Raw genomic sequence first — 17,997 nt, 5'->3', positions numbered from 1 at the left:
ATAAATTTCATTAGTAACGTCAATTGTCTCAAGTAAAAGTGACAAAAATAATTAAATCGTGCACATCTGTAAAAACAAAAAAAAATTATCGTGCCAATAGCGACATTTGTTAAGTATAATTAAAAACACACGAACTGTCTATTTAGTTGCTAACCGTTTGCCAACCGTTTCTTTTTCCATGACATCGAATTTGACAATTGTCAAAGCTCGTATAACACTAGTGTTCTTTCTTTTCTTGTTAAGACAGGGTTTCAACATTTGTCATCTGTCATCAATCAGCATATTGACAGTATTTGTTTTCTCTTTTATTTCATGTATAAGACAAAGATGCCTCGAACTCGACTACTGTCAGCTATCAAACTTAGTATATTACCTATATTTGTATCTCCAGATTTATATAATGGCTTTATGACAGATATCTTTGATTTCGACGGAATTTCCATGTTCTAGAATTTTGTTATTACTAAATGTCAAAGCTTCAAGTATAAAAGGTGCATTTCTTCGATTGATTCACTCTTAAAATTTATTGTTTTTTTTTTTATTTTTCAATACATTCATCACTCAAGACCGGTGTCAAAAATATGGATTCAGAAATTGCCGTTGACCTGACATTGGCAGCATTATTTATTGTTATTTGATTTCTTTTAGTGGATTTATTTCTATATGTTTATTAGACTAGGGTCGCTTAACGCTTTGATATAGTTTGTTCCTTTTTAAAATTGGCGCCATTAATCGTAATGTCTTTTCAATTTTTATATTTTACTCTTTTTACCTGGATAATTTTTTGTTTACTTTCTCAATATATATATTTCTTATTTCTTTATAATATCTCATATTATATTATAACACATATTTTTTTTTTATTTAATATGCTCACGAGAAATACATAGAGATCTGTAATATTTGCTTTAATGACAACTAGGGTTATGTCAGTTAAATTATCTTTCCCAATTTTTATAAACGCATGGTCTATACAATTTCCTATTCAATACCAAAAGTATATCGGGGTCTGTAGTAGGAGATCGATTAATCGTCCCACGTTTATTTTGTTGGTCCTTATCAGTATACTTTTTCGAATTTAATTCTTCAAACAGAGAGAGACAGAGCAGGTGACAACTATGACAGCATAAGGTCGATTGGTTAATGAGACACTGTAACGCGTGTAACAAAGACAGTTGATGACAGCTGTCAAACTTGCCTCGGATGATTTTTCTTTTGCTCCTTATTTTCAGCATTAAAGAAATAAGACAAATAGTGACAGGATGAGGTCAATTGTCCAATAGGATACTGGAAGGTGTGCAACAAAGCTAGTTGACAGCTGTCAAATTGCGTATGAGATATATACATAAAATAAATGTGTCCGGTCCTGTCTTAAATGTACACGATAAAACAAAAAGAAACCCTTTACGCTTACTTAAACACCGGCCGACTGTAGAAAGGATTTTCAGTCGGCTTTTCCAAAACGACGACGGCCATAATGGCGTAAAGGAAATTCGAATTAATTATTCACAGTGGTAGGGGATTCTTATCGTTTTGACACTTCCTGCTCCCCTTTATACGTTCTGCACGAATCCGTATTATATTATGCACCACACAATATTCATTGTTTTTACGGGCACTATAGGGCACCGACTTACGTACAGAGAATTTCGGTTAAGCGGGGTCTTTGGGGCGATATATACCGGCCCTATAGAAATGTGTTTCTTTGAGTATATATGTGTACAAAAGAATGTTGCTTAAGCTATATTGTATGTAAAAATGGTTACCGCATTCTATTGAGTTTATAACACACGAGGAGGATAATAATTTCGCTACGTATCTTTTACGACTATGGGGGTCTCAAAGGAACATTTACTTCAAAAAATTGGTAAAATTTTTTTTGTCCGTTTTTGGATACGTACCGCATTTCATCTTTTAATAACTACTTTAATGGCCTTAGAATAAAATTAAAAAAAAACAAGCTTTTTTACCACAAACAGAGTTGTTGACAAAGCCTTGCTATAAACTAAAACAATCCTAATAAAATACAAATATCACAGACTACAGAAAGTCGTTCTTTAGTATAAATATGGCAAGTAGGCAATATATACATTGAAAATTTATCAATATTAAAACACATAAAAAATAAAATCAATTATAAGATACAAACTATTAATTCCAGATAATTACATTGAAATATTTGTCCAGCCTATAAACAAGCATTTGAGACTAACCATTTCTTTAGAAGGTGACTAAAGATTTTTGTACCTATGTGTTTTTCTCTCGTAGTGTGTCTAATTTTACCCAAATAACGTCAATTTATTCCGACCCTTTTCTATTTATTAGACTAAGATAGAGATATATAAATGAAAATTCGACTTTTCCACCTATTTTCTATATCGTCGTTTCATTTTCTAAATAGTGTTTGGATCGGCTGGAAATAGTGTTTTTCTCTCGTAATGTGTCTAATTATACCCAAATAACGTAAATTTATTCCGATCGTTTTCTAATTATTAAACTAAGATAGGGATATATAAATGAGAATTCGACTTTTCCACCAATTTTCTATATCGTCGTTTCATTTTCTAAATAGTGTTTCGATTGCCTGGAAATAGTGTTTTTCTTTCGTAATTTGTCTAATTTTACCCAAATAACGTCAATTTATTTTGATCCCTCACTAATTATTAAACTAAGATAGGGATATATAAATGAGAATTCGACTTTTCCACTTATTTTCTATATCGTCGCTTCATTTTCTAAATAGTGTTTGGATTGCCTGGAAATAGTGTTTTTCTCTCGTAATGTGTCTAATTTTACCCAAATAACGTCAATTTATTCCGACCCTTTTCTATTTATTAGACTAAGATAGAGATATATAAATGAAAATTCGACTTTTCCACCTATTTTCTATATCGTCATTTCATTTTCTAAATAGTGTTTGGATCGGCTGGAAATAGTGTTTTTCTCTCGTAATGTGTCTAATTATACCCAAATAACGTAAATTTATTCCGATCGTTTTCTAATTATTAAACTAAGATAGGCATATATAAATGAGAATTCGACTTTTCCACCAATTTTCTATATCGTCGTTTCATTTTCTAAATAGGGTTTCGATTGCCCGGAAATAGTGTTTTTCTTTCGTAATTTGTCTAATTTTACCCAAATAACGTCAATTTATTCCGATCCTTTACTAATTATTAAACTAAGATAGGGATATATAAATGAGAATTCGACTTTTCCACCTATTTTCTATATCGTCGCTTCATTTTCTAAATAGTGTTTGGATTGCCTGGAAATAGTGTTTTTCTCTCGTAATGTGTCTAATTATACCCAAATAACGTCAATTTATTCCGATCCTTTACTAATTATTAAACTAAGATAGGGATATATAAATGAGAATTCGACTTTTCCACTTATTTTCTATATCGTCGTTTCATTTTCTAAATAGTGTTTGGATCGGCTGGAAATAGTGTTTTTCTCTCGTAATGTGTCTAATTATACCCAAATAACGTCAATTTATTCCGATCCTTTACTAATTATTAAACTAAGATAGGGATATATAAATGAGAATTCGACTTTTCCACTTATTTTCTATATCGTCGTTTCATTTTCTAAATAGTGTTTGGATTGCCTGGAAATAGTGTTTTTCTCTCGTAATGTGTCTAATTTTACCCAAATAACGTCAATTTATTCCGACCCTTTTCTATTTATTAGACTAAGATAGAGATATATAAATGAAAATTCGACTTTTCCACCTATTTTCTATATCGTCGTTTCATTTTCTAAATAGGGTTTCGATTGCCCGGAAATAGTGTTTTTCTTTCGTAATTTGTCTAATTTTACCCAAATAACGTCAATTTATTCCGATCCTTTACTAATTATTAAACTAAGATAGGGATATATAAATGAGAATTCGACTTTTCCACCTATTTTCTATATCGTCGCTTCATTTTCTAAATAGTGTTTGGATTGCCTGGAAATAGTGTTTTTCTCTCGTAATGTGTCTAATTATACCCAAATAACGTCAATTTATTCCGATCCTTTACTAATTATTAAACTAAGATAGGGATATATAAATGAGAATTCGACTTTTCCACTTATTTTCTATATCGTCGTTTCATTTTCTAAATAGTGTTTGGATCGGCTGGAAATAGTGTTTTTCTCTCGTAATGTGTCTAATTATACCCAAATAACGTCAATTTATTCCGATCCTTTACTAATTATTAAACTAAGATAGGGATATATAAATGAGAATTCGACTTTTCCACTTATTTTCTATATCGTCGTTTCATTTTCTAAATAGTGTTTGGATTGCCTGGAAATAGTGTTTTTCTCTCGTAATGTGTCTAATTTTACCCAAATAACGTAAATTTATTCCGATCGTTTTCTAATTATTAAACTAAGATAGGGATATATAAATGAGAATTCGACTATTCCATCTATTTTCTATATCATAGTTTCATTTCCTCAATAGAGGCTGGATCGCCTGGAATTAGTCCCGAAAAATTATAATCGACTGCAGTTACCCCAACTACACAAGAAAATTATTATTTTAAGACCATTTAGGTTCCTAAAGGTGAAATGAATGAACTTTTTTGTGAATATTTATTTTTGTATTTGTGCAGAAGATACAAAAGGATGCACTAACATATATGGACCACCAGGGTCAGATCTGTTGTTCCATTTACAACTGACTAGAAAAAAATAAACATATCATCATAAGTCAACTATCTGGAAGAAGATTTTTAAAAAGAAATCTCTCAGCTACCCAAAACAGGAGGTTTTCTTTTGCTTCCACCGCATGGAAGAAAGACATTGGTTTATTCACTCCAGACAGTTGGAAAAAACGACGATGACGTAGTCAAAGATCTACCCACAAGAAAGTCATTATTTTATAGGTAGTTGAAAAACCCTTGATATTCAAGAGTTCACAAAAGCCAAAACAAGAAGATTCCTCTTCTAGCCATCATTCATCAATACTTTAATATAATGTTATGGTTCAATTCTTCATCTGAGTATCTTGATTTTAACAAATTGATCTCTGAAAGTGGAATGTATGGAAGTAGACGAAAACGACGTTATCAAAGAGAAAAACTTTATCCACTCATATTGACATTATTTTCTCGCTAAATAATAACGCAACAAAAAAACAATAGAAAAGCCTTTTATCTAAACGAAATTTCCCTATAGCCTCGACGATAATAATAGACGAGACCGTCGCGTCGCAAACTTATCCGTTTCTACCCCTTCGAGAGAAACCGTGTGCCCGAAATCATAAAAACTAAAAGCAATTCGAAATCTAATTTTTAGCCGACGAAGTTAAAACTTCGATGTCGGGTTTTGAGCGGGCACGCATCGGAAATTCCGAAACATTAAATCAAGTTTGGAAACTTCCGGCCATGTTCGGGCGGCGCGAGAGCGATGGGGTTAAAGGAGAAACTTTGCCTTAAAACCGTCGGAATAGTGAAATCATAATATGAAGGGGTCGTCGGGGAGGAGGAGGAGGGTTGTTCCATATTGTACCAAGCGCCATCCACAAAAGCCGAAACATAAATATGTTTGTGGTGTATTTTTGTTCGTTCAAAAACGGTTTTTATTAGGAACATAAAAGGTAATTTAAGGACGGATTGGGGCTCAAAGGGGGGCGGAAATTCGAGATGTATTTGAAATCTGATTTTCGATGATGGGAAGGCAATTTCATAAATGATGTTTACATAAATCTTACGAGCCAATTGACAAATGACAAGTGACTGTTTTGACAATTGACAATCTCGACGTTACTTCTAATTTGCGTTTTTTCAATCAAATTTGACATTGGATGTCACTTACTAGCGACCTTGCTTAGTACATACATTTTTTGACAGATGTGAGGAGTCTAATTAGATTAACGATTAAAATGGTCAGTTTTTTTAACAGCTGACGTATTTAACAATTAACGTTATGAATAACATTTAGTGACAGCGTTGCAAAGCACAAATATATATTTCTTGGTTACAATTTTGATTTTCTTAATGCTTGTATATTAACGGTTGGCAATAAGACATGGAAAGAGATAGTATAGATGACGTACGAACCTGGTGGTAAAAATGAAAGCTAATAGATGCAGAATGTCAAATGCTAATGTTAACTTTTTCTATCTTAGGTAAGGAGAGAGTCAAAAACCCAAAAGAGCTTACTAAAAAAAGCGTTGTCCTTTTTATTTGCCTTGGAAACAAAAGAAAGAGCATCAATAATTTATGAGCATTGACAGATGGCAGTACTTTGACAACAATTCGTTCTAACAGGTTGAAAGAGTGACGTTCCTTCAGAATTTCAACAAAAAACTATTTATCAAATCATCAAATACAGTCATCTGCTTCTACTTACTAAAACATTAAGGGTCAAATCATAAGACAGAAAATTAGTGATGACAAGTTATGACAAGAGAAAGGTGGAATATGGTTGCCTTTTTCTGGCTCAGGCCTAAAAAGAGAGAAGCGAAGAGTTGTCAAATCAGAGCGCTTAATTTAGTTAACAGTTCGGTCCTAATAACTACTATAATAGAGTAACGATAAATGTTCTTAGATCCAGGTATCTTTTCTTACTTTAGATACGGAGAAAGAGAGAGAGAGAATCGATGAAAAATGACTGGAGAAATGATTCCTTATTTGCATTTAAGACAGAGAGAGAGAGAGAGAGAGGATTGTCAATATACGAATTTTGACAGGTGACGAATGACAGTCGTTAAACTTGGTCGTCTCTCTCTCTTTAATGCATTATGACAGTACGTTAAAAACAATTTATTCTTATAGGTTAAAATAGTGACGTCTTATATATGAACCATGACTGATGAAAGTTGTTACATTTAGTGGTCTCTTTTTACTTCAGATACGATAACATACAAGTGAAAGTAAAAAAATAATTATTTGTCTTAAAGAAAGATAGAGAAAGGACTGTCAATGCACGAGTTTTGACAGGTGACAAATGACAGATGTGAAGCTCGGTGATCTCTCTATCTCTCTGCCTTAAATATGAAAAAAGAGAAGAAATATAACATACGAGTTATAACAGATGATGAATAAAAGTTGACGGGTGACAGTTACAAAATTCCGCGACGTTTTTCTACCTTAGACAAGGGAATAGAAACGTGCAATACCATAGGATGAACGGAAGGTGAGAAACCTGACAACTGTCAAATCCTGGAATTTTTCAAAAACGCTGAAATAGGTATCTAATGAAATTAATCAATGAATATGTGTACAAATTTTTAAAACTGTATTTTGAGTGGTTTTTGTGTTATGGCCATTTTCTGGATTTTTCAATGAAAAAAATCGCGTTTTTCAAAAAACAATTAATTTCTCAAAATCTTTTAATTTTTTTGAAAAACGCTGAAATAGGTGTCTAATGAAATTAATCAATGAATATGTGTACAAATTTTTAAAACTGTATTTTGAGTGGTTTTTGAGTTATCGCCATTTTCTGGATTTTTTAATGAAAAAAAAATCGCGTCTTTCAAAAAACAATTAATTTCTCAAAATCTTTTAATTTTTTTGAAAAACGCTGAAATAGGTGTCTAATGAAATTAATTAAAGAATATGTGTACAAATTTTCAAAACTGTATTTTAAGTGGTTTTTGAGTTATGGCCATTTTCTGGATTTTTTAATGAAAAAAAATCACGTTTTTCAAAAAACATTTAATTTTTCAAAATCTTTTATTTTTTTTGAAAAACGCTGAAATAGGTATCTAATGAAATTAATCAAAGAATATGTGTACAAATTTTCAAAACTGTATTTTGAGTGGTTTTTGAGTTATGGCTATTTTCTGGATTTTTCAATGAAAAAAAAATCGCGTTTTTCAAAAAACATTTAATTTCTCAAAATCTTTTAATTTTTTTGAAAAACGCTGAAATAGGTGTCTAATGAAATTAATCAAAGAATATGTGTAAAAATTTTCAAAACTGTATTTTATGTGGTTTTTGAGTTATGGCCATTTTCTGGATTTTTCAATGAAAAAAAACACGTTTTTCAAAAAAAATTTAATTTCTCAAAATCTTTTAATTTTTTTGAAAAACGCTGAAATAGGTGTCTAATAAAATTAATTAAAGAATATGTGTAAAAATTTTTAAAACTGTATTTTGAGTGGTTTTTGAGTTATGGCCATTTTCTGGATTTTTTAATGAAAAAAAATCGCGTTTTTCAAAAAACAATTAATTTCTCAAAATTTTTTAATTTTTTTGAAAAACGCTGAAATAGGTGTCTAATGAAATTAATTAAAGAATATGTGTAAAAATTTTCAAAACTGTATTTTGAGTGGTTTTTGAGTTATGGCCATTTTCTGGATTTTTCAATAAAAAAAAATCGCGTTTTTCAAAAAACATTTAATTTCTCAAAATCTTTTAATTTTTTTGAAAAACGCTGAAATAGGTGTCTAATAAAATTAATTAAAGAATATGTGAAAAATTTTCAAAACTGTATTTTGAGTGTTTTTTGAGTTATGGCCATTTTCTGGATTTTTCAATGAAAAAAAAATCACGTTTTTCAAAAAACAATTAATTTCTCAAAATCTTTAAATTTTTTTAAAAAACGCTGAAATAGGTGTCTAATGAAATTAATTGAAGAATGTGTGTAAAAATTTTCAAAACTGTATTTTAAGTGGTTTTTGAGTTATGGCCATTTTCTGGATTTTTCAATGAAAAAAAAATCGCGTTTTTCAAAAAACAATTAATTTCTCAAAATCTTTAAATTTTTTTGAAAAACGCTGAAATAGGTGTCTAATGAAATTAATTAAAGAATATGTGCAAAAATTTTCAAAACTGTATTTTAAGTGGTTTTTGAGTTATGGCCATTTTCTGGATTTTTCAATGAAAAAAAATCGCGTTTTTCAAAAAACAATTAATTTCTCAAAATTTTTTAATTTTTTTGAAAAACGCTAATATAGGTGTCTAATGAAATTAATTAAAGAATATGTGCAAAAATTTTCAAAACTGTATTTTGAGTGGTTTTCGAGTTATGGCCATTTTCTGGATTTTTCAATGAAAAAAAAATCACGTTTTTCAAAAAACAATTAATTTCTCAAAATCTTTAAATTTTTTTAAAAAACGCTGAAATAGGTGTCTAATGAAATTAATTGAAGAATGTGTGTAAAAATTTTCAAAACTGTATTTTAAGTGGTTTTTGAGTTATGGCCATTTTCTGGATTTTTCAATGAAAAAAAAATCGCGTTTTTCAAAAAACAATTAATTTCTCAAAATCTTTAAATTTTTTTGAAAAACGCTGAAATAGGTGTCTAATGAAATTAATTGAAGAATATGTGTAAAAATTTTCAAAACTGTATTTTGAGTGGTTTTTGAGGTATGGCCATTTTCTGGATTTTTTAATGAAAAAAAATCACGTTTTTTAAAAAACATTTAATTTCTCAAAATCTTTTAATTTTTTTGAAAAACGCTGAAATAGGTGTCTAATGAAATTAATTAAAGAATATGTGTACAAATTTTCAAAACTGTATTTTGAGTGGTTTTTGAATTATGACCATTTTCTGGATTTTTCAATAAAAAAATCACGTTTTTCAAAAAACATTTCATTTCTCAAAATTTTTTAATTTTTTTGAAAATCGCTGAAATAGGTGTCTAATGAAATTAATTAAAGAATATGTGTAAAAATTTTCAAAACTGTATTTTTAGTGGTTTTTGAGTTATGGCCATTTTCTGTATTTTTCAATGAAAAAATCACGTTTTTCAAAAAATATTTAATTTCTCAAAATCCTTTAATTTTTTTGAAAAACGCTGAAATAGGTGTCTAATGAAATTAATTAAAGAATATGGGCAAAAATTTTCAAAACTGTATTTTAAGTGGTTTTTGAGTTATGGCCATTTTCTGGATTTTTTAATGAAAAAAAATCACGTTTTTCAAAAAACATTTAATTTTTCAAAATCTTTTATTTTTTTTGAAAAACGCTAAAATAGGTGTCTAATGAAATTAATTAAAGAATATGGGTACAAATTTTCAAAACTGTATTTTGAGTGGTTTTTGAGTTATGGCCATTTTCTGGACTTTTGAATGAAAAAAATCATGTTCCTCAAAAAACATTTTATTCCTCAAAATCTTTTAATTTTTTTGAAAAACGCTGAAATAGGTGTCTAATGAAATTAATCAAAGAATATGTGTACAAATTTTCAAAACTGTATTTTAAGTGGTTTTTGAGTTATGAAAAAGAGGGATCCTTATGCACCAATATCTTATCGGCGAACTGACTAATTTGAAAACAGCCGAAAAATGTCAAATTTACATTACGTGATAAGGCACGTTATTACAAGAATTTCCATTGCTGACGTCTTAAAATATATCTAAATGTAGATTTATGAAGCTCCCTCCAACACTGGAAAAGTTATATACGAAACACGAAGGATATCCGCCATAAATTTAAAGGGAACGACAGATTTGCTGATGCAGGAGATATGTAAGATAACGGTGTCCCCGCTGCTTGTTTCGCATCTCTTTTATGGCCCCCCACCCCCGAATTTCTTTAAGGGGCGCGTTCAACGAAAATGTCTCCCTCTTGTTACGCGAATTACTTTTGGGGGGTACATTATCTCGTTTACCCCCCGGTTTAACTTTTCGAAAGTGGCACATTAATACGCTGCGGTCGTTTTTGTTATCGCGAAAATTGATCTGGGAGGGTTAATTTCGTTTTTTTTTTTCTTCGCTGAAAAATCTTCTTACATTTTTACCTAAAAGTATTAGGGCTCCTCCGCCTTGCTTCACGAGTTTCTCCTAAATGGCCCCATAACAAATATACGGACAAAATGTATGAAATCCAACCCACACTTTCGTATATTAAATATTTTAAGGTTGTATTATGGGCCCAGGGCCCCGGTTTTTCGGATGAAATTCCTCCTTCTCCGCCATAAAATCTTTAGAAAGGGTCGATTGCTGACATTTTATTAAGACATTAATGTGGGATACGGATGCCGCCATCAACGTCAGATATTTACGACTTTCTACTCAATAAAACGTGAAATTTTGGATATTTTATTAATTTAAAATCAATACACAAGATGTCAAAGCTCGTTCATTACCAGTATTCCCTCTTTACTTGTTTAAGACTGAATTTGACATCTATCATTACCAAACGTCATAAGTTATTGCACCTCTCTATTTCCTTGTCTAAGATATCTCATACGTCATCACTTGTCACAGCTCATACGTTAGGTCTCCTCTCTCTTTTCATGTCTAAGGCAGCGAGATAGACAGATGATTGAATTTAGTAATTTGCATTTGTCACCTGTTAAAGCTCCCATGCTGACAGTCCTCTTGTCATTTCTCTTAAAGAAAGATAGAGAAAGGACTGTCAATGTACGAGTTTTGACAGATGACAAATGACAGATGTGAACAGATCTTATTCTTTGACCTCTATCAATGTCTAAAGCAACAAGAGGTGACTGGATTCGAACTACTTCTCAGCTGTCAAAGCATATATATTCTTATCTAAGGTATGCAGAAAATTGCATCCTCATCTAAAATAAATAAATATTGCAGTCATCTGTCAACTTTCATTCATCTTCTTTCACGTCTTCAGAGAGAGTTTGACAACTATCGTTTGTCATCTGTCAAATATTATATGTTGACAGTCCTCTCCCTTTGTCTTTCTTCAAGGGAAATAAAGATTATCTTGTTTACACTTGTATGTTATCGGTCCTCTCTCTCTTCATATCTATGATAAAAAGAGACCACTGAATCTAACAACTTTCCTCAAAGTTTGTATATTACCTGTTGAAATACTGAATTATTATTGGTCAAGGTATTACTGCCAATAAGAGGTCATTATTTTAACCTGTGATTACGAATTATTTGCAACGTCTAAATAAAGGACGCATACAAGAGAGAGAAAGATACCATCAAAATTTATAACTATTACTCTCTTTGCTTATCTAAGACATGAAAAAATGGCAGGATTTGATAGATGTCAGCTTCCATATATCCGAAGTTTCTATTTCCTTGTCTAAGGTAAAAAAAGGTTGCGGAATTTTGCAACTGTCATTTGTCAACTTTTATTGATCATCTGTCTTAGCTTGTATGTTATAGTTCCTCTCTATTTTTTCATATCTAAGGCAGAGAGATAGAGATCGAGCTTCACATTTGTCATTTGTCATTTGTCAAAACTCGTATATTGACAGTCCTTTCTCTATCTTTCTTTAAGACAAATAAAGAGTTTTTTTAATTTCACTTGTATGTCATCGTATCTAAAGTAAAAAGAGACCACTAAATGTTTACACAACTTTTATAAGACGTCACTATTTAAACCTATAAAAATGAATTGTTTTCAAGGTACTATCACAATGTATTAAAAAAAAGAGAGATGACCAACTGTCATTTGTGACCTGTCAAAATTCGTGCATTGGCAGTTCTCTCTCTGTCTTTCTTAAAGGCAAATAAGGAGTCTTTTCTCCAGTCAGACATTTCTTATTGATCCTCTCTCTCTCTCTCTCCGTATCTAAAGTAAGAAAAGATAACTGGATCTAAGAACATTTATCGTTACTCTATTACACTACTTATTATGACGAAATTGTTAATTTTCTGTATAAATTTATTAATATTAGCCTTAGTAGGTAGAAGCAGATGACTGTATTTGATGATTTGTTATCTGTTAAGAGACTCTTAATAGCTCTTTGTTGAAATCATCATCTGACAAAGCTCGTACATTACTACTGTTCTCTTTAAAAATTTGACATATGTCAGCTCTGGTTTATTGCCCCTTTCTATTTCCTTGTCTAAGGTAGATCGAGATTGCTGAATTTCGCAACTGTCACTTGTCAACTTTTATCCATCATCTGTCATAGCTTTTTTTACTTTCACTTGTATGTTTTCGGTCCTCTCTCTCTCTTCGTATTTAAAGTAAAAAAAGAGACAACTCTATAAGAACACATTGTTTTCAATGTCAGAATCCATTCAAGAGAGAGAGAAAGAGATGATCAAATTTGACAACTGTAATCTGTTAAAACTCATACATTACCAGTGCTTTTCAGATGTAAGACAGAGAGATGGCCAAGTTTAACAACTGTCATTTGTCACCTGTCAAAATTCTTATATTGGCAGAGAGGACTGTCAATATAAGAATTTTCTACTAGATTCTCTTTCTCCCTTCCCTAATTGGTCAAGAATGTTACTTTTTCAACCTGTAAGAATGAATTGTTTTCAAGGTACTATCACAATGTATTAAAAAAAGAGAGATGACCGACTGTCATTTGTGACCTGTCAAAATTCGTGCATTGGCAGTTCTCTCTCTGTCTTTCTTAAAGGCAAATAAGGAGTCTTTTCTCCAGTCATTTCCTATTGATCCTCTCTCTCTCTCTCCGTATCTAAAGTAAGAAAAGATAACTGGATCTAAGAACATTTATCGTTACTCTATTACAGTAGTTACTGTTGATTTTCTGTATAAATTTATTATTATTAGCTATAGTAGGTAGAAGCAGATGACTGTATTTGATGATTTGTTATCTGTTAAGAGACTCTTAATAGCTCTTTGTTGAAATCATCATCTGACAAAGCTCGTACATTACTACTGTTCTCTTTAAAAATTTGACATATGTCAGCTCTGGTTTATTGCCCCTTTCTATTTCCTTGTCTAAGGTAGATCGAGATTGCTGAATTTCGCAACTGTCACTTGTCAACTTTTATCCATCATCTGTCATAGCTTTTTTTACTTTCACTTGTATGTTTTCGGTCCTCTCTCTCTCTTCGTATTTAAAGTAAAAAAAGAGACAACTCTATAAGAACACATTGTTTTCAATGTCAGAATCCATTCAAGAGAGAGAGAAAGAGATGATCAAATTTGACAACTGTAATCTGTTAAAACTCATACATTACCAGTGCTTTTCAGATGTAAGACAGAGAGATGGCCAAGTTTAACAACTGTCATTTGTCACCTGTCAAAATTCTTATATTGGCAGAGAGGACTGTCAATATAAGAATTTTCTACTAGATTCTCTTTCTCCCTTCCCTAATTGGTCAAGAATGTTACTTTTTCAACCTGTAAGAATGAATTGTTTTCAAGGTACTATCACAATGTATTAAAAAAAGAGAGATGACCGACTGTCATTTGTGACCTGTCAAAATTCGTGCATTGGCAGTTCTCTCTCTGTCTTTCTTAAAGGCAAATAAGGAGTCTTTTCTCCAGTCATTTCCTATTGATCCTCTCTCTCTCTCTCCGTATCTAAAGTAAGAAAAGATAACTGGATCTAAGAACATTTATCGTTACTCTATTACAGTAGTTACTGTTGATTTTCTGTATAAATTTATTATTATTAGCTATAGTAGGTAGAAGCAGATGACTGTATTTGATGATTTGTTATCTGTTAAGAGACTCTTAATAGCTCTTTGTTGAAATCATCATCTGACAAAGCTCGTACATTACTACTGTTCTCTTTAAAGATTTGACATATGTCAGCTCTGGTTTATTGCCCCTTTCTATTTCCTTGTCTAAGGTAGATCGAGATCGCTGAATTTCGCAACTGTCATTTGTCAACTTTTATCCATCATCTGTCATAGCTTTTTTTACTTTCACTTGTATGTTATCGGTCCTCTCTCTCTTCGTATTTAAAGTAAAAAAAGAGACAACTCTATAAGAACACATTGTTTTCAATGTCAGAATCCATTCAAGAGAGAGAGAGATGATCAAATTTGACAACTGTAATCTGTTAAAACTCATACATTACCAGTGCTTTTCAGATGTAAGACAGAGAGATGGCCAAGTTTAACAACTGTCATTTGTCACCTGTCAAAATTCTTACATTGACAGAGAGGACTGTCAATATAAGAATTTTCTACTAGATTCTCTCTCTCCCTTCCCTAATTGGCCAAGAATGTCACTTTTTTAACCTGTAAGAATGAATTGTTTTCATTGGACGAAAGAGAGAGAGAGAGAGAACTGCCATTTGTCGATACTCATAAATTATCGATCCTCTCTCTTGTTTTTAAGGGAAATAAAAAGGACAACGCTTGACTGGTTTTAGTAAGTTCTTTTGGGTTTTCACTCCCTCCTTACGTAAGACAGAGAAAGTTATGACCAATTTGACCTTTTGTCCTTATCATAGATTCGTATTTCATCTATCCTATCTCTTTCCATGTCTTAGACAAAAAGAGATGACCGATTTTGACAATTTCCAACTGTCAAAGCTTGTAAATCGTCGATCCTCGTTTTTTTTAAAATAAAAAAGGACAACGTTTGATAATGGTTATAAGTGAGCCTTCTTGGGTTCTCCCTCTCTCCTTACCTAAGATAATAAAAGACACTAGTATTCTCGTTTATCCAGGCCTCGTATTTTGTCTCTTTTTATGTCTTAGGCAAAAGGAGATGACCGAATTCGACAATTGCCAACAGTCAATACCAGTGTCTCTCTTTTCTTGTCTAAGGCAGGATTTTGACATTTGTCATTTGTCAGTATTCTCTTTGCAGAGTTCGTATGTTGCCATCATTTTTTTACTTAGTGAAATTGCAGGTTTGTTGGATATCTGTCACTTTTCTATTCACGTCAAGTTATCATCAACTTTGTATACTGCCATGTATAAGACAAAGAGCGAGATTTTGTCAACTGTCACCAGTCACCTCTCAATCTTCGCATATTTTTCTCTTTGTTTGTTTAGGTCAAAGTAAACCTTTTGACATTTGTCATTTGTCACCATACTTTTCATAGGTTATCTATTGTAAATCTTTTATATAGTCAAAAAAGAAAGAAAGAGAGAGATGCCTGGAATTGAAACTCTTGTGATCTGTCAGGTTTTTTGCCTCATTTTTCATAAATAGTATCATCAACCCTCTATATTGTCATGCGTAAGACAAGGAGCGAGATGTCTGTAATTTGACAGCTATTAAACCATGTATATTTTTAATTAATTAATTTTGTATGATTATAATTATCCTCAACTCTATAAGACAAAAAGTGATATATCTTTAATTTGACTTGTATCATCTTTGTTGCTGTGTCTAAGGCAAAGAGAGACATCCATATTTGACATCTGTCATATGTCAGATCATGTCACTTTTTCTTAGACAGACATTTTGTTTTAAACTTTGACAACTCTCGGGCTATATGCAAATGTTATTTAAGTGGATCTATACTAACCGGATTAAAGTTAAAACGTGTACTCAGGGAAATTTTCAAATTTTATTCACTAAGAGGGGCCAGCGGTCTGGTGTGCTCTCATATTTAATCAAATACGGGCCTGGTGTCATAATAAAAGACACGCGTTTTTAATATTTTAGCATAACAAACATCTTGCTCAAGAAAAATCCATTTGTCGTCTCTTAAAATATAATAAGATCCATCAGGTACGAACGGGACCCGCTAAGAATACATAATAAGCCCCCGAACTGAATTAATATGCCGTCTTAGCGCGAGGATGTTCTGTTTATGGAATATTATAATAAAGGAGTTACAGGACCTGTCAATGTCACAGACAAAGAGAAAACTTTAATTTAAAAATGCCAAAATGGGTTCTAATTAAAAATTAAATTTTTAATTACGTTTCGAATTTCCCTTTGGCTCCCGATAAAAGCGTCAAACTGAAATATTAATTAGATGATGTTTTAGCCTTTTTAGAAAAACCAATTAATAATTATTTTTGCGCCTCAAGTTTAGTGCAAAATGTACCGTTAGAGCAGCTGAACTTACCTAATTGAACATACATCTTCGGCCTGACGTTCTCCTGCCAAGAACCGAAACATCCCGGCCAAACAAATCCAGTTAGCACAGCCACCAAAAGAACACCCTGCATTTTCTCTTCTCCTTCTTCAACCAACAACCAAAAAAAAACAAAAAACAACCCCTTTCTATCCAAAAATCATTACATTCCTCTTTTTTAATCACAAAATAACCACCGGTACAGTTATCACAACATATCGTCGTCGTCCAATGGCACTCCCGCTCACCCGATCTAAATTAATTTTTTTTTTTAAATCAAAATTTCTGAACGACACGAAGATGCGCGTTGCGACGCCCGCGTGACGTCGATCGGGAACAAACAGACGCCTGACGTCGACTGGATAAGGGAGAAGCGACGCACGTCGTCGCGACGGGTCCAGCTGATGACTATCCCTACTCCCGACTCGATCCGACGACGGTGGCGCCGGGAATCTGCAACGGGAAAAGTGCGAAATTAGCGTCGTGTGTATAAAAGGGAGCACAGGGATGATTCCAGAGGGAGGAAGGGAGGGATGAAAGGGAGTCATTTGCATGACTGTTGTTATACGGGGTGAAATTTGATATTTTTGAGTTTTTTTTTTGTTAATTTAAGAGGTTAAGAGCAGGAGTTAATTCGTGTGGATGGGGTGAAAATGTAGAGAGTTTTAGCGCTTATATTATCATTTTTATATATGAGAGAAATTATTTTATAGCGATCGTCCACGATTCCTGTGACGCACATTTATTTAAAGCCCAGAAATAGGGTCAAACCTTCACTTTTCCACTTTCTACCTCGTTTCACTCTTAGGTAACGTCCACGATCGCTTTGAAATGATACTTTTATGACGTAATTATCATTTTTATGGACGAGAGAAATCATTTTATAGCGATCGTCAACGATTCCTGTGATTCACATTTGTTTAAATGTCCAAATATAGGGTAGAACGTCCACTTTTTCACTTTCTATCTTATTTCACTCTTAGGTTACGTTCACGATCGCCTTAAATTAATACTGTTATGATGTAATTAAAATTGTTGTAAACGAGAGAAATGATTTCATAGCGATCGTCAACGATTCCTGTGACTCACATTTGTTTAAATGCCCAAAAATAGGGTTAAACGTCCACTTTTCCACTTTTTACCTCATTTCACCTTAGGCAACGTCCACGATCGCTATAAAATGATACTCTTATGACGTAATTATCATTTTTATAAGCGACAGAAATCATTTTATAGCGATTGTCAACGATTCCTGTGACTCACATTTGTTTAAATGCCCAAATATAGGGTAGAACGTCCACTTTTTACTTTCTACCTCATTTCACTCTTAGGTAACGTACACGATCGCTTGGAAATGATACTT

At 32.2% G+C, this 17,997-nt stretch overlaps 1 protein-coding gene across 8 annotated transcripts in view; it reads right to left on the bottom strand.

Annotated features, from left to right (window-relative positions):
* The window catches only part of LOC126743117 (semaphorin-1A), a 628,852-nt gene that overhangs the window by 528,569 nt on the left and 82,286 nt on the right, over positions 1–17,997 (bottom strand). For all 8 annotated transcript variants that reach the window (XR_007662785.1, XR_007662786.1, XR_007662787.1 and 5 more), the window contains exon 2: positions 16,626–17,087. Coding sequence is in view for 2 of the 8 variants with exons in the window: in XM_050450080.1 (XP_050306037.1) it covers positions 16,626–16,728 (103 nt within the window). In the remaining 6 variants the exon portion in view is untranslated. The remainder of the gene's footprint in view (positions 1–16,625; positions 17,088–17,997) is intronic.

The sequence above is a fragment of the Anthonomus grandis genome, chromosome 12, assembly GCF_022605725.1.
Source record: "Anthonomus grandis grandis chromosome 12, icAntGran1.3, whole genome shotgun sequence".
NCBI classification, from domain to species: Eukaryota; Metazoa; Arthropoda; class Insecta; order Coleoptera; family Curculionidae; genus Anthonomus; species Anthonomus grandis.
Note: the sequence above shows the minus strand (reverse complement) of the source record. Positions and strands in the feature narration are given on the sequence as shown.